Raw genomic sequence first — 22,217 nt, 5'->3', positions numbered from 1 at the left:
GAGGTAAATTTTCCCAGGGTGGAAAAGAAGCAAGTTGTTCACTACCAGCTGAGGGTATGCAGGGTGTTTCCCTGGTTCCGTCTGTGGACCTGCCCCAGCAACTACAGCTGACATCTGACGACACTGACACCTGTCCCCATCCCAAGTCAGTGGCCCTGGGGTCAAGAAAGCTTCCTTTATCCATCTTGATCTCTTCCCACTACTCCTTCAAAGTTCATAATTTAGGGTGACTTACATCCCAGCTGTGGGTGTGACCTGTCAAGTGACAGGCTTTCCACACGGGTGCTGACATTCTTACTTTGTCAAACATCCAACCAACACATGAACCATTTCAGGACCTTGGAATAACCTGATTCGACACCTGGCCCACATGCCCTCATTCAGCAGCCAAGACCAACATGCACGCCAGGAACCTGGCCCTGGTGTGGGCCCCAAACCTCCTCAGGTAACTACCATCCGTGGGCTCAGAACAAGGCTCATATACTCTGAGTGGAAACAAAGCCCGGGTTGCTTCAAAGTGAAAGTTCTGGAAGACAGCCCTAAAGGCTCAGTGGATCTTTTTATAGCATATATGAACTAAGAGTGGCCTTAAAAGCTAAGCTCTTGGCCTGCTACAGCTTGGAAACTCTGGTTCCAAAGGCATCTGTTGGCTGTCATCCCAATGTGGCTAAAATTATGGGTCTCTATGTTTACTACCATTTCTCAAAAAGGCTTTTATTTTTTTTGTCTCTGGGGCTCATTGGCTTCTCTTGGCTTTGGTGAGGCCACCGATGCCTGTGACTTGAATCAGCTGCTTCATGTGTGACTCACGTGAGACAGCTGGATAAAGGTGGAAGGGAATCCCATGAAGCAAAAAGAAGTCCGTCCTGTGCATTTATGGACAGCGTCTATAGTCTTGTGATATAGAGCATGTGACACTGACTTCCCGTCTATTCAGTGGGTTGTGCTTCGCTTCTGTTGGGAGACACTCTCTGATTGGTCATGAAAAGTCAAAACATGTGGCCTGGACAAAAGACCCACCAGCTGTGCTCACTGCCCCCTATTGTAAGGCAGAATCATTCTGGATGTGTTTCTCCTGCGCAGGTGTAAAAAAATCGAAGCCACTATTTGCAACGGAGACGCAGCCTTTCTGGCAGTCCGGGTCCAGCAGGTGGTGATTGAATTCATACTGAATCATGCAGATCAAATCTTCAACAGTGGTGCTCCAGGGCCTCTGCAGCAGGATGGTAATGGCTCCCCGCCCTGGTCTATGCCCCACATACCCGACCTCCTTTATTTTCCTAATCATAGAGCCCCCAAATGAATTTGAAAGTGGAGGCAGAAAAGCAGGCATTCCAGGTCAGGCTAGGCTGCATAGACAGTGTGGGACCAATCTCCAGATGTCACCAAATGTCCTTGGGTAGGGTGAGGGGAGGGTGTGTAAAACTGCCTCAAGTTACCGTCGTCAGAGAAGGGAGACCCTTGTACATCACGTCCACCCTAAAGGGAACACCCCAGAGGTGGGGGACAATGACTGTAATAGAAACACTCCAAGTAGAGGCTGAGGAAAGAGCCACCCCTCTCTGAGGAAATAGTACGCTAGATAAATGCTCTGTCCCTCTAGAGACAGACACCTAGGAATAGTAGACTCCAGACATCCATGGCCTTAAAGAATGTGGTCCTCGGCTGTGGGAGGAGGGACAGCCTCCTCCTCCATCTTATTCGAGTTAAGCCACCTTCTTATCTGACCACAGCACTTAGCAGAGTTTGGGGGATTAAAGAACCATTGCCAAAACTCTGGATCACAGTAAGCACCCAGTAAATAGTGTGGGATGAATTAGCGAGTCTATGAAGAGTCACTAAAGCAGGAACCCCCTGACGCCCCTCTCTGCTCTCCACCAGCTGTGAGCAGGAGAGCCGACAGTTTCCTTGCACAACCTCTGCCCTAGACTCCCCTGTGAAAGAAAAAGCCCCAGTTGGCACGGTGTCCCCCCCGCCCCCGTCCCCCCCCCCCCCCCAGCGTCAGGGAGTTCAAGTGGAAGGGTTAAAGATGAGAGCTCTGACCGGGCCTGAGCTCAGACCTGTTCCTGAGCTAAACCCTTTTCTTTGGTTTCCAGAAAGCCGTGTCATCACCAAAAGCCTGACCTTGCCAGCCCTGTCCCTGCCCATGAAGTTGGTAAGCCTGGAGGAGGCTCAGGCCCGAAGCCTGGCGACAAACCACCCTGCTCGAAAGGAAAGACGAGAGAACAGCCTGCCTGAGATCGTCCCTCCCATGGGCACCCTCTTCCACACGGTCCTTGAGTTACCAGACAGCAAGTAATTGGCATTCTTTCAGAATTCTGAAGGATTTGTGGGTGGAGGGGGACAAAGGAGATGAGGCGTCCAGTCTCGGGGCCATGAATGATAGCGGTATGGGTTGGGGTGCAGTCCAGGTAGGGTACAGAGAGATGTGCTAAAAGGGAAGGGAGCCATCTCCTCAGGTTTCACCATCGTCCATGGTGATGCTTTCCTTCCTCCCTCCCTCCCTCCCTCCCTCCCTCCCTCCCTCCCTCCCTCCCTCCCTCCTTCCTTCTTTCCTTCCTTTCCTCCTTTCTTCTTCCCTTCCTTTTTTAAAACATTGTCCATCATTGGCCTGGGGTTCGTGAAGTAGGCTAGTCTGGCTGGGCCATGAGACCAAAGGATTTGCCTGTCTGTGCCTTCCAGGCACAGGCATTACAAGCGTGTACTCTGTTCTCCTTAAATAAATAATGCTGATTGGACTAAACTCAATACCGTGTGTGCATGAGACTTGACACACAAAGGGCTGAACAGCCAAGCTGCCCACTTCCCGTGGCCTGTCGGGTAATATTCAGCTTTTTACTTGCGATTTCGGATCCAACTCAGGCCTTCAGGCTGAGTGGCAAGCACTTTATTGACTGAGCCATCTCCTTGGTCCTTCTCCCTTTCAAAGCAAGTCATCATTGGTATCAATAGGGCATCCTCTGTCCTTAGTTCTTCTTCTGTCACAACCTTAGTCTCCACCTCCTCATGGTACCCCACCACGGAAGAAGGCAATGACTGGAGCCAGAGTCTCGCACCCTTAGCCAGGTGAAAGGCAAAGGCACCTTTTCATTGGATGGTGCCATCCTTTCTGTTTCACGAGCCAGTCCCTTCCCCAAGATAGCAAGCTGTTTAAAAAGGGAGAAATCTGCCACCCTGGCTAACTAAAGGAAGCTTATGCCGTAGGAATGGAATGCCTCAACTTCCCTGCGAAAACACTGCTTCCTAGAGCAGACAGATTGTACCCAACTACAGCAAAATGGCCAGCACCTTTCTAAATCAATGCAGAATAAGACTCCCTCCCGGGGATGAGGAGGGAAACCTCAGAGGGACCATCCGCTGCATTGTCTCTGCTTTCAGCCCCAGCGCCGCCAAGCCAGTTTAATTTATGCTGCTCTGTACAATACAGCCCAAGGCTAAGTGCTCAGGCTATCAAGCCGAGCCAGGGAGAAGGCAACGAGTTTGCAAGCTTGTCTCTTACTGATCCTGAAGACCCAGTGTTCAGTGCGAGCCCTGTGGATATAGGTGCCTTGTGAGAGCCCCAAGTTGCAGGGTTTCACCCTGAACTTCACTCCAGATCCTGGCTGGGTGGATCCGAAGCAGGGCCTGCCTCTGTGGTGACCCCTGGTGGTACCAGGTTCTCACGAGCCAGCCCAATGCTGTGTCACCTACCCACATCCCCCAAACAGCCTGGTAGGAGGCTGAGCGGGAGGTGTCCTGACCCTGATGCATTTCTTTACCGAGACCCCTGACCCTGCTGGCAAGCTACAGCTCTCCCATCAGCACCAGAATGCATTCTTTACCACCCCTCCATCCTGAGTTATTATCAGCCCTCACCTCACCGGTACATAACCTAGTCACATAGTCACCAGGCAGAGAGCACAGAGCTGGGGGGTCTGTGGCCGTAGCTGTTCACTCCTTTTTGTTTGTTTGTTTGTTTATGAGAGGGTGTCTCTACATACCCCTGGCTGTCCTGAAACTCACCATGTAGACCAGGCCGACCTTGAGCTCACAGAGATCCTCCTGCCTCTCCTTCCCTAGTGCCTGGATTAAAGGCACCCCCTCTGGCTTGTTTACGCCTCTTTTTTTCAAAAAAGACTTGGGCATATTTGAAGAGCTAGGACTATGGTGCTTCATGGACTTCCTCTGGGGTTTCAGAACTGTGTGTTTGCTTGTGATCTCTGAGCGTTCCACTGACCACTGCCTCTGTTGGCCTCCCATCCCTGCCTTTGATAGACAACAATCTTTGGTTGTAGTTCCGAGGAGAAGGGTCTCTGCCTTCACTTGCTTGATCACCCAGGGCATCCCCAGATAGGCTACAGTCAGGTACATCTTGGCTTTTAGAGGGAAACTTCTAGAACTATCAAAGCCACTCATAACTGAAACTGTAACTGTAACGTTCCCCCCTGGATTTGCAGTCCCCCTTGAGAGACATAGTCAGAAATGAGCATGAGCTTGAGCCAGCCTGGTCTACTGTGGACCGTGCCTCAAAACAAAACACTGCCTTGAAATGACAAGTTCGACTAACCTGTATGGCTTGGTTGTTTCAGGAGAAAGCTTTCCAGTAAATCAAAGAAATGGAAATCAATATTTCACCTGGGGCGTTCTGGATCGGACTCGAAATCCAAGCTGAGCAGAAACGGGAGTGTGTTCGTGAGAGGGCAGAGGCTCTCAGGTGAGGAAAAACACCATGGCTTCTGGCAAACACACTGTGGTTCTTAGCTGGGTTTCACATTTGATCACTTTACATTAACTAGTAAAAAATAATTCAGATTCACTAAGGTTTTTTTTAAGATGATGATGATAATGTTTTACTTACAAAAATGTTCAGTGTCTACACCTTCCATGAAATCTTCTAATGCTAACATCACAACTATAGAACCACTATCAAAACAAAAAGATAATATGAATACAATACTATTGACTGATTTATGTACCTTAAGAGTCATACTTAACCAATTGTCCCCCTAATGTCCTTCTTCTGGTCCAAGTCCAAACCTAAGGTCCATACTTCATGTGGTTGTCATACATCTCCAGTCTCCTCCATGGTAGAGCTGTTCTTTAGTTTCTCTCAACATGATACATTGGAAGAACACCAGCACACATTTTGTAGAGCTGTTCCTCCATGTGGGTGTGTCTGAGGTTTTCTCATGGTTAGACTGAAGCTAAGAATCCACATAGGCTGTGTGCTGCCTGCCTCTGGTCAAGAGGTACACCATGCCGGTGCTTTATTGTTTGTAGAGCTGATTTGGATTACTTGGTTAAAATACTGTGTGTCGTGTATTTCAGCAGCACTGGTTAGATCTTGCCTGCAACGGTTATTTCTGTAATTTTCTCAAATAGCTATGGTCTATTAGTTGGAATTTTGCTGTAGAAGTTCTGTCCCTTCACCCTCAGTGCTGTGATTTTAATGGGTGCTTCCCCATGGATTTATTCCTGAGCAAAAAAAAAAAAAAAAAAAAAAAAAAAAAAAAGAATTGAGGGAACCACTACATAATGCAGAATCTGGTTGGTCCATCCTGAATATTGTCATGGAAGGCCAAGGAAAACCTCTACAATGATTTAGTTCGTGCGAAATGCGAAGGCACAAATACAAATCTCGTCTGTATCCTGGTTTATTTGTTTGTTCGTTTGCCTGTATTTTATAAAACCTACAAAAACAATTTTAAGGCCCAATAGGAAACTGTGGGTATGCACTGGCTACTAGTTCTAATTTTATCTAAAAAATTCTAATTTTGAAGAATTATTAAATTGTACAGTATGTTAATGGTTCTTAGGAGGTGTACACTGTAGTTGAAGTACTTAAAATGAAATGCCAAAGTAACAAGACTCACTTTCAAGTGATTCGGGGAAATGTAGGTATAAAATGAACAAATCAAATCAATAGGAAGATGCCAACAACCATTGAAATTAGATGGTAGGTTTAGAAAAATATTCAATTTTTATGAATGTTTGAAATATTAACTAAGTGTTGGGAAGAAATGAACTCCTATAGAGAAAATAAGAGGCAATATCTCTAACTTCTTTATGCAGGCAGAGTGATAATTTCAAGACAAAGGACAGAATGTAGAAATACTAGCAACCTGAGTTGTGTTTACCTCTGCATAGGTGTGTGGCGGACAGCAGTCATGGTGATTTCTGCTCTAATTAAGAATAAATTCAGTTCAGTGGCAACACCGGACATTCCAGTAGCAAGGAGGATTAGGGGTGCCCTCACACAGAGGCTGTGTCTCCATTTCATCTGTCTTCCTTGGCTATTCTGTCCTCTCTGCGTCAGTACCGTTCTAGGCTGACTTCTTTGGCTGTGGTAATCAGAGTCAGCTTTTCTCCTTGAGCATCGCTGTCCCCAAGGGCAGAAGGAATGTCACTCTGGTAACTTGCTCATCAGTTCTCATCAAGTGTCCTGCCGTGTCTTCCCTGGTCTCAGTAACCTTCACTGGACCACAGGACCAGGCTCTGTGGCCAAAAGGGTTCCCGGGGCTGATTAACCTGGGTTCTGAACCAACCACTGGCACGAGGAATGCAAATTAAACCATTTACTTTGCATTTACAGAAGTACAAGAGCTTTGTAAAGAGGGCAAAGGGAGGGGGATTCTGGGTGGATATCTGTAACAGTTGTGCGGTTAACATACCTTTCATCAAATGCAAAACTGGTTCAAATGAGGAGGACGGAGTGTCACAGCATGCCAAACTCATACAAGTAAGAAATTAGGACTCTCCACAGACAGTGGGAGGAAGTGTGAGTACCTGACAGGAAACCCCTAGTCTATGATGAGAGACTGCCACAGCACAGCAAAGAGAGGATTTGTTACAGAACGGAAGAGGCCAGAAATAAGAAGACATAAACCAAGAGAACAAAATAAGATGAAACAAACGACGGACTGTGATCTCGAAATAGAAAGAGTTCTGTGGTTTTTCAAAAGGCACAAATCTGAGGTGCTGGGCCAAATGGTGGCTGAGTTCATGGGGTGTCATGTGCTCAGCAGGGTAGTGTCTCAGTCACCCAGAGAGTGTCCCACAGCCACAGCAGTTTCTCCGTAAGAGGTCAGTGGCAAGGGCTGAGTGTCAGTGACCTTTAAAAACTCCCTAAGTGGGCTGGAGAGATGGCCCAGTGGTTAGGAGCACTGGCTGCTCTTCCAGAGGTTGTGAGTTCAATTCCCAGCAACCACATGGTGGCTCACAACTGTCTGTAATGAGATCTGGCGCCCTCTTCTGGCGTGTGAGCATACATGGAGGCAGAATGTTGTATTCATAATAAATAAATAAATAAATAAATAAATAAATAAAAATAAATCTTTTTTTAAAAAAAAAAAAAAAAACCTCCCTAAGTAGTTCTACCATTCAGCCAGGCTTGAAAGCCACTGGGTTAAGTTCTTAGAATCAACTGATTGGAAACAGAACCAAGCCAGCTGAGCCTTGGTGGGAGTGAAATGACATCAGAGGATGGTATTGCAAGTGGCTCCTTCAGTGTCGCCAGAGTAACTTTGGCTAGAGGAGAGGCTGCTTTAGCCAGAACAGCATTGCTCAGGACTCCAGACTCTGAAGCTCAGGACCACAATGTGTGGCTAGTGGACATAATTCCAACAGAATCCCTCCTCAAAGGCAGGCCACGGAAGTCCGTAATCTTCCAGCGTGGTCTTGGTGGCACATAGATTTGCAATACTTTTGTGAGTGACCTTGAAAGGGGAAATCAATGGATTCACATATGTAAACAATACATTGACATTTCCATGACAGAGGGTATTCAAAAATTTTGTATGTGTATGTGGAGTATGTTTGGGTACATGCATATATGTGTGCAAGTACATGTGCCCACGCCTGTGAAGTTAATGCCAGGTGTCTTGCTCTACTGCTTTCTCCTTGTTTTGTTTTGTTATGTTAAGACATGATCTCTCAGTGACCAGTTTTGGACTGGATGACCAGAAACCCCACCCTCAGCACACACACACACACGCACACGCACACACACACACACACACACACACACACACATACTATCTGTATCCACCTCCCAACCCATGCAGCTAGTCTTGACTTTTATATGGATGCTGGGGACCCAAACTCAGGTTGCCATGTCACAGAGCAAGCACCTTACGTGTTGAGCCATTTCCTAAGCCCCCTAAGGGCATTTTAAAAAATTGATTGGCCATGAATAGTATTGGGAGTTTATTGGCAGCGGAGAGAGGGACAAGCACACTTTAAAAAACTAAACAGATGAGAAAGCGTAAGAAAACAAAGGCGCTTGTGACAACACAGATGCCTAAGCTTTGAAGAAATTCCAGACACTGGTTTCAATATTTAAATTTTGTTTTATATAAAAATAAACTTCTGAGCAGAGGAACCCCAAAGTCATAGGGCTGGAGATTTCACCTTTGAGTGAAAGAATGATCAGAAGAGACCACAAAGGTTACCAGATAACTGGAGGGCAACAGCTGAGGACAAGCTCAGGAGAGTTCTTATCTGGGATGCAGGAGGCCCAAGGTTCAGTCTTCCAACACTGCACAAACTTGGCACCGTAGCGCCTGCCTGTGATCTCAGCACTTAGGAGGTAGAGGCAGGAGAATCAGTATTTTAAGGTTATCCTCAGTTATATAGTGAGTTCAAAGACAGCCTGGTTTACATAAGATTCAATTTAAAAAAATATAGGGCCAGTGGGTGGACCTCCAGGAGGCCAGATCAGCACCTCAGGCAAAAATATCCTCTAAGTATAGGCATGAGCCAATGGGTCCAAAGCGAACTCTTAGTGACGATGGAGAGAAGATGCTTTGGAAGGCTTCAGAGCTTTTGCTGAAAGCTACAGAGCTTGGGCGGATGGAGGGGGCTGACTCGGGGTTAGTTCATGATTACCTGGTCCCGGCCCCTTAAGGTCAACACATGAAAACCGGAGCCCAGAGACAGAGAGATACAGAAAGCAAAGGCAAAGCCTGTCAGAATACACAGACGGAGGGACGCCAGCCAGGCAGCTTTGGGATGATAAATCAGTTCACAATCCTGCACAGACGGCCACTCTCCAAGGGTAAAAATCTTGGCATTCTGTTTAGAGTGAGGAGGTTGGAGGCACTCTGAGAGCCTGCGTGAAGCCGAGGCCAGTCCTCCCATGTGGCCAGGTCAGAGAATCCCCAAGCAGAGGACGCCAGCTGTTCAATTCAGAACCTCTTAGAAGAGGAGAGTTTGGAATAAGGGGGGTAAAAGGGGGAATTTTTAAAAAGAGAAATAAAAACAGGCATGAATTATTGCCCAATTTGAGTTCGTGCCAACACTGACTGCTTCTTGTGGAACAGCCTCCCGTTTTCCCCTGTGGTGAGAGCACTGGCTGATCCGAACAGACACAAAGAGTATGTTCTGTTTTGTAAGACAGGTTCGCACTATGTGGCCCTAGCTGGTCTGGAACTCACTACTATGTGTTATTTTTAATTGAGTATCTGTTCTATTTAGGACAATATAATTTATAGTCATTTCTCATTCAGTCTTAACAACTCTGTTTTATTTTATTCATGAAAAAGATACAGTCCGCTGGGCTTGGTGCAGCATGCCTTTAATCCCAGCACTCAGGAGGCAGAGACAGGTGGGTCTCTGTGATTTTAAGGCCAGCCTGGTCTGTCGAGTGAGTTCTAGGACAGAGAGAGATACATAGAGAAACCTTGTCTTGAAAAAAAAAAGAAAGAAAAAATGTATAACCCGCTCCCCCCCAAAGTTGTATGTCTGAGGATACACAGCTTAAAGTGACAGAGATAACTCAAACTCAGATCTGTGTAAATCTAGACTTACCTTAATGGCAGTTAGTTCTGTAGTCCTTAGCCTCCAGGTTCTCGTCTTCTTCTTAGCAGGCTTGACCAGGAAGAAATATTGGTCCTAATCCTGTTTCCTGTACTGTAAGAGAATCCTTGAGGCTGGGTAACTTATAGAGAATAGTGATTTATAGTTCTCCAGGTTAGGAAGTCTAAGATCATGGCCATGCTGGCACCTCCTTGACTTCTCGTGAGAGTCTCATGCTGGACTGGAGAAAGCACAGACTCTCGCTGTAGCTATCCCATCCCAAGAAGAAAGTCATTAAGCCATTTATGAGGTCTCTGCCCCCATAACCCAAATCCTCCCAACCCTGATCTAATCTTCCAACCTATGAATGTTTGGGGATCAAACTCCTATCACAGCTGTGCCTGTTCCTGTGCTAGCGATGGGCCCTTGACTCATTTAAACCAACGCTTCCCAAGTCCTGGCTATGGTAGCTGGTAATGATGGATATAGTATACCAGGTTCATAGTCTGAGTTCAAAGGGACTCAATTTTGTAGGGGTCTGTTCACTGTGGAGGTTGGTGGCTGAGGAACAACCAGTCCACAGATTCCATGGAGCACAGCCCCTGGGGTAGAGCTGACAGCAGCACCCCCAGGCCTGCTCACTTGTACCAGGTTCCTGGTGCTGCTCGATACGGTTGCAGCCAACAGTCCTGCTCTCCATTCTGCTGGATAAGAGGTTTCCCAGGTTCCTTAGAGTCTACCCCATGAATCCATCTTGAGTACTTTTTAAAATTATGTTTATTGTTTTTATTATTTGATGTGTATCTTTATTATTTTATGTCTATGGATGTTTTGTTCATGCAGTGCCCTGGGAGGTCAGAAGAGGGCATCAGATCCCTTAGCACTGGCCTTACAAACAGTTGTGAGGTGCCGTGTGGGTGCTAGGAATCAAACCCAGGCTCTCCGAAAGAGCAGAGCGCTTAACCACTGAGCCATTGCTCCAACTCCCTGAGCACTTTTGTTAAGTTAAACTGGATTCGGGACTTCTTCTTTGATAAAATTACAATTTACCTTTATTTGTAAAGTATTGATAAACCCAGCCTGTGCCCTCTTGTCATGAGGCCAGTCCCCGACAGGAAGGTCGGGGACTTGGAGAGTGGGACAGGGCAATTCTGTAAGGAGATAATATGTTGTAATACTTGAAACCATTTGCTGGACGTTTTTTTCTCATATGCTTAACCTATTGTTCTGAATGTTTCTTCTTGATATATATTCATCAGGGGTATTTTTTTTTCTCTTGTCTTTAGTGGAAAAAGCTACTATCCGGCCAGCTAAAAGCATGGACTCACTGTGTTCAGTGCCTGTAGAAGGTGAGCGTCTTCGTTACTACTCTCTCACTGTGAAGACACACCCTGATTGGCAGGGAGCATAATGGCAGGCAGGCAGGTGTGGTACTGGAGAAGTAGCTGAGAGCTTTACATCCTGATTCACAGGCAGCAGAGGGGGGGGGGTGTCGGAGAGGGAGCGGGCGAAGGAGAATGAGAGGGAGGGAGGGAGGGAGGGAGGGAGGGAGGGAGGGAGGGAGGGAGGGAGGGAGAGACTGGACCTTGTGTGGGCTTTGGAAACCCCAAGCCCATCCCTACTTACGCACTTCCTCCAACAAGGCCACACCTAATCCTTCTCTAATCAGTCCATCAACTAGGAATTACTTGTCAAATAAATGAGCCTATGGTGGGGGGGGGTCCTCTTTTGAGTCACCACAGTGAGATGCCACAATTAGTACCCAGTCGCTTACCTGTGGTTATGTTTATACACAACCACCTAGCCCCAAATCACTCCCTGGCTCATCCCAAACAAGATCTAGAACTTTCCCTTTCTCCAGCTTTCCTCTAGCCACAGAGGAGACCACAGGGAGTTTTCACTCAAAATTAGAACACATTAAAGGTCAACAAGCTAAAAGCTAAGACAGAGGAAACCTATAGAGAAAGAGCCAAACACTGGTTTGTTCCAGGGTAATCATGTGTCTTGGGTGGGTCACGTAAGAGTTGATAACCATCGCCAAACAGGGGATTGACATTTGTTCTAGCAGTTCTAGCATCTCTTCCACTTTTTGTTAAACAACCATCAGGCCCAGCTACAAGTTTCAAGAAAAGCTGTTTCCCCAAGCATAGCCTGTGGACACTCACGATGCTAATCACCTCTTGCTCTTCTTCACCAGGGAAAGAAAGCAAAGGAAATTTCAATCGAACGGTCACCACTGGTGGATTTTTCATTCCAGCCACAAAAATGCACGCAAGCAGCGCCGGCAGCTCCTGCGACCTCAGCAAGGAGAGCGAATGGGGTCAGGAGGGGATGCCGGCTGGGGCTGAGGGGGGCTGTGAGGTGGGCGGTCAGATCCGACCCCTGCCTGAGCAGCTGAAGGTGTTCCGCCCCATCGGAGACCCTGAGAGCGAGCAGTCCGCCCCCAAGCTTCTGGGGATGTTCTACACCTCCAGCGACAGTCCCGGCAAATCTGTCTTCACCAGCAGCCTGTTCCAGATGGAGCCCTCACCGCGCCACCAGCGAAAGGCGCTCAACATCTCTGAGCCCTTTGCTGTGTCGGTGCCACTACGGGTGTCCGCTGTCATCAGTACCAACAGCACCCCGTGCAGAACGCCCCCCAAAGAGCTGCAGTCTCTCTCCAGTCTAGAAGAGTTTTCTTTCCAAGGTTCAGAAAGTGGAGGATGGCCAGAAGAAGAGAAGCCCCTGGGAGCTGAGTCTCTTCCAGGTAAAATAGGGGCCAGAGGGTATCCCTCCATTGCAAGACAGGACACGATGTTTGAACTGGCTTAAATAGGATTTGCAGTGTGGTGAGGTGGTTGGGATGGTGGGCTCCAGGGCCAGAATGGCTGCTGCAAACCCATGCTCTGCCTGTGCCTCAGTTTCTTAATGTATAAAATGCTGGTGTTGATAACCATACCTTGTGTGTAAGTTTGTGTGAACATTCGGTTAGCACATGCAAAGATCTCAGAGCAGTGTCCAGTACATACTAAGTACTCAGTAAATGATACTAACTACTTTATTAGCACACACGGTAAGATCTCAGGAGGGAAAAGCCGGATGCTGAGCTAGAGAGCTGGAATTGACGGGCCTGTATTTCTGGATGTATTTTGTATTTGTCCATCCCTCCTTGTTTCTATCTCATATCTGCAAAGAATAGGGCTAGAACACCTAGCTATAAGAAGGTGCTTCCTTCGGGTTGACCACAGCAATCTCAGAGTGTGGCTGATACAATCTTTGAACTGTCCAGGGTGAGCAGGAGTTTCTGTTGTTGTTGCTCCAGGCTTCTTCCCTTGTAACCAGGCTGGTATCCATCAACAGATCCCACTGCGTCCGCCTCCCTAATGCTTGGATTACAGGCATAAGCCACTTAGGAAGGACTCTTTTTGACTAATGGTCCTAAAAATGGAATAGGAAGAATCTCAACAGAAAGGTTTGCTGACAGTCAAACCAACAGAATGTTTCTGTCTCAACCAACATTATTAACGCTTTTCAGAACCTCCTATTGTGCCCAACATGTATAATCTCATTTCTCAAGACAACCTTCTGAGGTAGGGGTAATTATTATTACAAAATCCCCTTTGCTTGTAGAGGAGTTATTTTCCCTAAACTTCACAGTAAGTGGGGAGCCACCACTTGCTAGCACATTATTAATTATAATTAATTCCTAGCACATTATTAAGCTCAAATCTGAACCAAGGTGCGTCAGCCAGTATTTGTTGGTGTTGCTTGGCAGGACGGCAACACAGTGTTCAGAACCAAGACTGCCACGAAGCTGTGCAATGCAGCCCAGGTGAGCACAGTAATGAACATCTAAGATTCACTGTCCGTTCGGTTTTGAATTCATCTTGGCTGCCGTCTATCCAGACGCCTTTCACTCGTGGCAACATTTTCACAACCTGCACGTTCAGTTACATGGCCTCACGTGCGGGCACAATCTACGGTTTAAAAGCCGTGCTCGAGGAACCAAAAGAACTCATCACCCCCAAGGTCATGACAACCAAAACTGTCTTCAGAAATCACCAATGCCCCCAGGGGGCTGGGGGGAATTTGGAGCAGAATGGTTCCCAGTCTAGAACCCTGGAGTAGATGATGGCCAGAATCTGAGGCAGGAATGTTGTCAAGAAAAGCATAAAGAATGGGGAGGGGGCGGTGAGTCTCTGTGAAGCAGGGTTTGGAGGTGGGACAGGGGTGGGAGGGTGCCACAAGGGCCTTTGGGAAATGAGCCCTTTGTACTGATCACGCCCATCCTCCTTGCAGCTTCTGTGGCTAAGAAGGCGGCTCCCGAGGATACCATGCCAGAACCGGAAGCCCTGGGGACAGCAGAAGATAGCCAAGGCCCTTCCCTCAACCCAGGTACCCAAGTGGAGAAGAAAACCTTGGAAATATCCCTGGGCTCTCAACTTTCAAGGGACCCAGAGAAGACGCCAAATGCCGAGAAGGTGGAGGAGGAGAGCCAGGGGGCTGACCAGCTGAGGAACACTGCTCCACAAGAGGGCCTCAGGACCAGGACGGAAGCGATGCTTCTCCACGAGATGGTAAGGTGGACTCTGCCTGCTCTAGTCACAGATGGTACAATTTAAAGCAGATTTTTAAAGAAATGTTAAGGGTTGCTGCAAGAAAGATTTATTTACTTATTTTTTTTTTTTTAGGTTTTCATTTTGTAAGTGTGATTACCGCTGCATGTGTGGCAGAGCATGTATATGTGGGGTAGGGAACAACTTTGGGGAGTCTCTTCTTGCCTATTTGTTAAGGTAGTGCCTCTCTCTTTTGTTGTTTCTGCTGCGCTATGGACTGCAGGATGACCAGATCCCAGGCTTCCAAACCTCGTACTTCACCACAGGAGCACTGGGATTACAGATGTGCGCCACATTGAACTTTTTACGTGGCCTCCGGGGATCAGGCGCAGACCCTCTGGCTTGCAAGGCTAGCATTCCTATTCACTGGCCCTCTTCCTTGCCCCATCTATCTTTAGAGTCTCACTTATTAGGCAGGAATGCTGGCCTACACCTATGATCCCACCACTTGGGCGATGGGAACTGGAGGACCATGGTTTTAAGATCATCTGGGATAACCTCGGATGTTTGAGATTCTGTCTCCCAAAACAAACAAAACCAAACCAACTTCTCAGTCTGGAGTTCCTCTGTGGCAGACCTCAGGGAGGTCCGCCATGATGCGAAGGAACCATTCAGCTTAGATTCCCAAGGCAGACACAACTCTGAATATTTTTGGCCCATAAATCACTGCATGTCCTTAGCATGTAATGACACTCAAGCCCAGAAGCAACATGAAGCCTGTTCCTTATATCCCAGTTCCAAGCATGATGATCACTCATGAACCCTATTCTCTTTTCTCGGACGTTGCAGCCTGGTGTTTGTCTGGGGCTCTCTATAAAACCTGAGATGTTCCCAGGCTCTAGTCTCTGTTTCTAGAGATGGTCAAATCTGATGCCAAAGCTGACAACCCTTAGCCATTTTTTAGGGGTGGTGTTTTCCACAAGTGTTTTTATGAGATGTCTTTATGTAGAATGTGTGAGGAGGTTTTCTGGGGACACCCAGGGAGAAGGCCTGCACTTGTAAGAACCATGATCAGAGGCATGGACTGAGGGGTAAAGGAAGCCGACAGCGTTTTAACTTGCTTCCAGAAGACACCAGGAGGACCATATGGGAAGAGTTAGGGCAAAGCTGAGTTAGGCAAATATGGTGGCCTCACGAGTGTTGAGCAAAGGTTACCATAAAGCATGTTTGCATTGGCAGAGATTCTTTGGGGGTTGGATTCTCGTGGGGAGAACCCCAACACAAACAATATCTTGAGGAAGGCAGCGTCGGTGCTGGAAGAACTAGGGTGACTACAAGTTAGCAAATAAGGCTCAGATCATTCCTTCACTGAGCACATGGCCTAAATCCCCACTCTGTGCTAGGCTCTGTGCTTGGCTGTGCGACCAAGGCTGTCACCCCTGTCCCTGCCAGCTTCACAGGGAAAAGTCAGCGTCCAGGGCGCAGTGGAGGTATGGAGTAGTGAGGAGACATAACAGTTTCTGAGGAAGAGATCAGTGAAGGGAAACACTGAGTAAAGTAAGGAAACACGGAAAGGGCAGAACTGTTCACACAGGAATGCAGTGAAGTAGAATCCAGTTGGCTTTGGCCAGAGTCATACTCAACAGCTTAGAGAAATAAAAGGGGCCGGGCGGTGGTGGCGCACGCCTTTAATCCCAGCACTCGGGAGGCAGAGGCAGGTGGATCTTTGTGAGTCTGAGGCCAGCCTGGTCTACAGAGTGAGTTCCAGGACAGGCTCCAAAGCTACACAGACAAACCCTGTCTCCAAAAGCCAAAAAAGAAGAAAAAGAAAAAAAAACAAAAAGAGAGACAGAAAGGAAGGAAGGGAGGAGGGAAGATGGAGGGGGAGAAAAGCACATGTAGAGACCCCGGATTTAACCCTCAGTACTCTAGACCCAGAGCCAGGTGAAGAGATGAAAGGTCAGAGGCATATCAGACTTTTGCAGAATGGCACACACCTCCACGGGGGGTGGGAGGGTGGGGGGGTGGAGACTCCCTGAGATGCTTCTTTTTACAAGAGAATTGCATTTTGATATGATAAAGGCAAGGAATGCACTACAGGTAAGTGGGAGGCTGGGGACGTATCTCAGTGAAGGAGCACTTGCTGGGCTAAGCACCTGCGTGTGCTAAGAGCTGACGGAGAAGGAGAGTCAGCAGCAGACTGTGTTCCTCTGTGGACAGGGCTGGATTTCCATCCCGATCTACCCGTATGATTCAGGTCATTTGTTTAATCTATTTAACAAGCCTATACCTGGTATCATCTTAGGACGTCGAAAAAGTTAAACAGGAAGACACGACCTATTCCAGACATCCATGGTTATGGCTGGGGCTGCCTCCTTCACTGGCTGGAAAATGGCATCACCCCAGTCCCTCTTGGCAGACATCGGTCCCCAGAGTTCTGGACTCCAAAGTAACCAGTGTCCTCTTGTTTTTCAGGATGAAGATGACCTAGCTCACACCCTGATCTGGCCTGAGATTCAACAGGAACTGAAAATCATTGAGTCAGAGGAGGAGCTCTCCTCGTTGCCACCCCCTGATCAGCAGACAAGCCCAATAACTGAGACAGATCCAGCCCCATTTCCTTTCCCAGAGGCCTCTGCGAGTTCGCCCTGTAGCTCTACACCTCTGCAAGTGTGGACAAGGGACTCAGCCAATCAGAGCACACAGGAGGCTGCCGTTCTCGCCAATAGGGAGAAGCTGGAGCCAGTTGGCAGCCTCCCTGGATCAGAGCCTGAGCAGGTGCTCAGCCCGGACCCAGCCGGTCTGGCACCTCTGCAATTACTTCTGTTTGAGAAGGTGTCTTCTCCAGCTAGGATAGACACAGGAGGCCCAAGAAATCTCTCTCCTCCGCTTCCTCCTGCTCCTCCCCCTCCAACTCCTCTGGAGGAGGAGCCTCGAGTCTTGCTGTCAAAGGAAGGCCCTGACAGAGACAAATCATCCATGGGTTCCAGGACAGATGCCTACACAGAGCAGCCAAAACCCAGAGACAATCCTAGCGTCCCTGGCCTCAGTCAGAGAGAAGAGGCCATTGCCAGCCCCAACGAGAAGCAAAATGCAAAATGCGCTGTTCCTGAGAGCCAAGGCCCTGGTCTTCTGAGCCCAGCACAGGAGGCCGATGTCTCCCCTCCAGAGGAGGGGGATGCTCCCCACGCAGCACAGGAGCCTTCAGACTGTGATGAGGACGACACTGGAACAGACACTGCTCAGCATGGCCTGGAGATGGTAGAACCCTGGGAGGAACCCCAGTGGGTGACCAGTCCCCTTCATTCTCCCACCCTGAAAGAAGTGCAGGAGTCGCAGGTGCAGTGCGCCCAGGCCCACCGATTGGAGAGGAGACTTTGCCACAGGCCCAGCCTTCGCCAGAGCCGTTCTCTAGATAGCAAAAGCACTGGTCAGAGTCACTGGACTCTCGAGATTCCCTTCTCCAGCAGCTGTGCCGACCTTGAAACGGAGAGGAATTATGAGCCTCTGCGGCTCCCCGCGGCCAGGAGCAAGACTGCTGGGTGGGAGGAAAAAGCCCTGAAAGCCTTCAGAGAGTTCTCTGGCCTGAAAGGGTTAGAGGCTCTTCCCAGCCAGAAGGGACCGTCTGGTGTACCGCCCAAACCAGTGGAAACCAACTTCAGCAGTCTGGAAGAGGGAAAGGAGCAGGAACCAGAGCAAGGACCCAGCAACCCTCAGATAGAACACAGTCATGTTCCCTGGCCTGAGAGCAGCACAGAAAGTTCACCTAGGGCTCCAGACAGCACCTCGCCTGGGGAGCACCCCCTAAAGTTACAGCTCAAGAGCACTGAGTGTGTGCCCTCCAAAGGGAAACACAGGCCTTCCTCCCTCAACTTGGACTCTGCCACGCCCATCGCTGACCTCTTCCGACTTGAGAACGGGGCTTCATTTAGTTCACCTGGCATAGAGCTCTCTGAATTAGGAGACACCAAGGGCACCTGGGTGAGCTCCTCTCACTGTCAAGCAGCCCCCTGGAACTCTCAGGACACCCAGGACCTGAACATTGTTGCCCATGCTCTGACAGGCCGTCGGAACTCAGCTCCTGTGAGTGTGTCAGCTGTAAGAACCTCCTTCATGATCAAAATGTGTCAGGCCAAGGCTGTCCCTGTGATCCCACCCAAGATTCAGTACACGCAGATCCCACAGCCCCTGCCCTCTCAGAACACAGGGGAAGGTGGTACTCCGCCTCTAGAGAGGAAGCAGGAAGGGCCTGTTTCAACCACTGAGACCCCTCAGAAACTCACCAAAGATGATTCTCCCTCCTCCCTGGAAAGCCCAGAGGAAGAGCAACCAAAGCAAGAAACAGGAGCCTTCGCATCCCAGAGGAAGGACAGCACTGCATCCTGTGCGTGCGAGGGATCCTTCTGCTCTCCGGAACCAGGGGCCTCCAGTCTGCTCTCCACACAGGATGCAATGGCGCCATGCAGGAAACGCACATCAGAGACAGAACCATCAGGGGAGAACCTTCTTTCTTCAAAACTGGAGCGAGCATCTGCGGGTCCTAAGCCTTTCCACAGGTCAAGGCCGGGAAGACCTCAGAGCCTAATCTTATTCCCTATCATGGACCACCTGCCCTCCTCATCCGCAATGATAGATTCCAAGGTCCTGCTGTCCCCCATCAGAAGCCCCACTCAGACAGTCTCCCCTGGCCTTCTCTGTGGAGAGTTGGCAGAAAACACGTGGGTCACAGCGGAAGGGGTTACGCTTAGGAATAAGATGACCATCCCTAAGAATGGCCAAAGACTAGAGACGTCAACAAGCTGTTTTTACCAGCCCCAGCGGAGATCCGTGATTCTGGATGGAAGGAGTGGGAGGCAAATAGAATGAGACCAGTTGGCCTGATGGCGTCTGCAAAAACGTCAGGTTCATTGGAGGTTATTATAGGACCAACTGGCCATTTGCCAGGCAAAAGTTATCTAAATGGAGGCTTATTTTGGCCTCTGACCACCCCCATCTCCTACTTTTCCTGCCTCTCTGTCTCTGACCATGCATGAGTCCATTTGCCAGAAGAATGGTCAAGACAAGGACCAAAAAGTGAGATTTAAGTAAGTCCACAGGAGCAAGTTGGGAAGGTTAGGCAAGGGAAGCGGATGGAACGCTTGCCTCCGGTGGAAACTGGGGCTCGACTGTGAGTCACAGGATTTCTCCATCACCGCTGTCTGTTACTGTTCAGAGCCGGCTGTGTTAGTACCCCTTGAAAGAAAGAACAATCCTTCGCCTGAGTCAGAAAAAATCTTCCTCTTGCCATTGAAGGCTTCTTTGTGCTTCGTTAGGCTCTTTAAAGCATGTGTTCTTTTAGACCAGTTTTCTAATAAGCTCTGTAAAAATCTATTACCCCCAAGTAGAAGCAGATCTGAAAATGCAAACTAACATGCACTTAAGGTATCCAGGGGGAACTTTCTTGTGCTCTCCCTGGGATTGCTGCAAACCTGTCCAAGGTGATCCACGAACCACAGAGAAAGTCAAAATCTGTACTCAAGAGCAGAGCTCCAGACTGGCACCACCCACGAACGCTTCCTGGTGCTGGCTTTGTGATTCCCTCCACCTGCCCTGTGCTGAACTCCGATGAACAAATCCAGCAGTTAGGGGGACTGAGGACTGCAAGTCATATAGTATGGGACGGGAAAGTCATCTAGGTCTGCAGGAGTGACGTGTCTGCTTTCTTAATAGCACCAGAACCCAAGTGCCACATGTCATAGGGAAAAGCCTCAAAGAAAGGCACAACTTCATAGGGACCTGATGTGTCTTAAGTTGGCCAGCCATCAGGGAGAAAATTCTAGCTCAGCTTGACCATCCATCACTAAGCTGTCTGGGCCCGGCATGACAGGAGAGGGGGCAATGAGGAGCCCCAGCAGTGGCTATCACTCTCATTCATGGTCCTCAAAGGGGTGTTGCCTTTAGCCAGTGGCTCCCTTCCTTTCTCCTCACTCAAGGGCAGATTTGAGACATCTCTCTCTGTCTTAATTCCCCCCTTCGCCATCCACCTGAGCACCCAGACTTGCTCTTTGATATTGTCTAGACACAAGCAGATGCAGTAAACCAATCTGGAGCTCCTTACACCTGCTGGAAGATATCTGGTGCTTCCATTCAAACGCTTAATGGGGCACCTTTCAGACTCCAGCCTGGCTGAGCTCTGTACAGAAGCTCAGTTTCTCTAAAGACTAGCAGCACCCATGGGCTGACCCCAGTCAGTCAGTACTGGACTGGGTAGAGCTGAGCTCAAGTCATCTCCAGTGGAAATGTGGAAGCCTCAGCACAAATGTCATGCCCTCCTTCTCTCCCTGGTTAACCGTAAGGATCTGAAGTCCTGACCTACGCCTTTAAGCAGGGCCTGGGCCTAGGCTAACTAGTAAGTCAGCTAATGAGAGTGAGCCCACGTGAGGGAGCGCGGGGAGCAGTTACTAGGTCTTCAGCTTTTGCTTTCTCAGTAGGCGGGGAAAGCACTGGACCAACAGCCATGAGATGTCAACCCACAAGAAGTCTTAGACACAGCAGTCCCCCCTAGTCAAGGAAGGTGAAGAAATAGTGTGGAGAGATGAGAAAGGCCGTGTTCTGAAGATCTGAAAACGCATCCCTGCCTTAGCAAGCTCTGTGCCAGCCTCAGCGCACTTATGGTATGCCTTAGCCAAGACTCGTTCCAGTGGGACGTGAGAGGCAAAGAGCCAAGCACCGGAACACTCAGACTACTTAATTACTGTTTTAAATTTTCTAATACTTCTAGGATGTATTTGTACTGGCAGGTAGACAGAAAAGCCATCATCTGTACACTAACAAATGACTTCAATTCTGAGGGCGGGTTTCTAAAATGATTGCCATGCTCCGTTAGATACCATTCATTTACGACATCACCTTCAGAAGAACGGGCATGTGGGTGTCCCCATGACCCCCTGCTACTTATTTGGAAATCTTCCTTACTTCAAGTTTTCTTAGCCAGTCAGTTCCAGAAGGGTTTGGTGGCTTTACCATCTCAGAGTCCTGTTTCTCAAGTGTGGTCCTTTTTTGACGGTCTTACAGCTATCAACTGTCACACACATATTCATACATTTTGTGGGCTGGGTAAGCCTGCATTGATGAAACTCATTCCATGGCAAAGAAATTTTTCCTCCAGATGCCCTGGGTCACCATTTGGCCACCACTCAGGGGCTCTGATATTGGAATCTTGAGGATGGCAATCGGACTGCTGGCTTCCATCCAGGTGAAGCAGCACTGTTGTCAGGATTGCTGATATGCCAAAAAGAGCAGGAGAGTCACTCTTCAGAGCAACCGCCAGCCCCCAACCCGGGGTAGCTCGTTTTCAAGACTGAAGTTCAAGCAAAATGCTTACATGTACCCTTTTTAGACATATTACTGTTGCTTAAGTCAAAAATCCATATTTATTTACAAAACAGTCCTCCCAAGATGTGCCCCCCCCCCTTTTTGCCAAAATAGAGTGGAGAAAGAGCATTGAATTTTTATTCTTTACTCTTAGAATATGAAGAGATCTGACCAAGATGTCATTATGAAATACACTACTGGCTTAACGTAAGCCTTAAAATTCAAAATAGTACCCAAGATAAAATTCTGGACTCTGGAGACACTAAAAATGTCAATGTCAGCATCCTCATCAAGCCTTTATCAAAAGCCTGGTAAGAGGGCACTCGTTACCTTGGCACTCCCACACTGATGAGGAGTCTGATGAAGAGGAGGGATGCTGGCAATCAAAGAGCCCGAAACAACTGGGAGCAGGGTGAGAACCACTAGATGCCAAGAGAAGGCATAAAGCGGCGACTAGCACCTTTCAGTAGGGATGTTAACAGTATCAAATGACCTACTAATTTCAAATAATCTAGTTAAGCAGAGTTGCAAATCCAATAAAATGTACCAGTGAGA

The 22,217-nt window shown here is 48.4% G+C and overlaps 1 protein-coding gene across 1 annotated transcript in view; it reads left to right on the top strand.

Annotated features, from left to right (window-relative positions):
• Arhgap31 (Rho GTPase activating protein 31) overlaps window positions 1-22,217 on the top strand; it is a 109,586-nt gene extending 87,369 nt beyond the window's left edge. Inside the window, 10 exon segments of the mRNA XM_038346261.1 lie at window positions 336-345; window positions 347-388; window positions 390-445; window positions 1,084-1,226; window positions 2,097-2,295; window positions 4,569-4,693; window positions 11,061-11,123; window positions 11,972-12,520; window positions 14,053-14,330; window positions 16,785-22,217. Coding sequence (XP_038202189.1) covers window positions 336-345; window positions 347-388; window positions 390-445; window positions 1,084-1,226; window positions 2,097-2,295; window positions 4,569-4,693; window positions 11,061-11,123; window positions 11,972-12,520; window positions 14,053-14,330; window positions 16,785-19,175 — 3,856 coding nt within the window. The 3' untranslated portion in view covers window positions 19,176-22,217.

The sequence above is a fragment of the Arvicola amphibius genome, chromosome 10 (genome assembly GCF_903992535.2).
Source record: "Arvicola amphibius chromosome 10, mArvAmp1.2, whole genome shotgun sequence".
NCBI classification, from domain to species: domain Eukaryota; kingdom Metazoa; phylum Chordata; class Mammalia; order Rodentia; family Cricetidae; genus Arvicola; species Arvicola amphibius.
The sequence above is the reverse complement of the archived record's forward strand: the minus strand, read 5'-3'. Positions and strand labels throughout refer to the sequence as shown.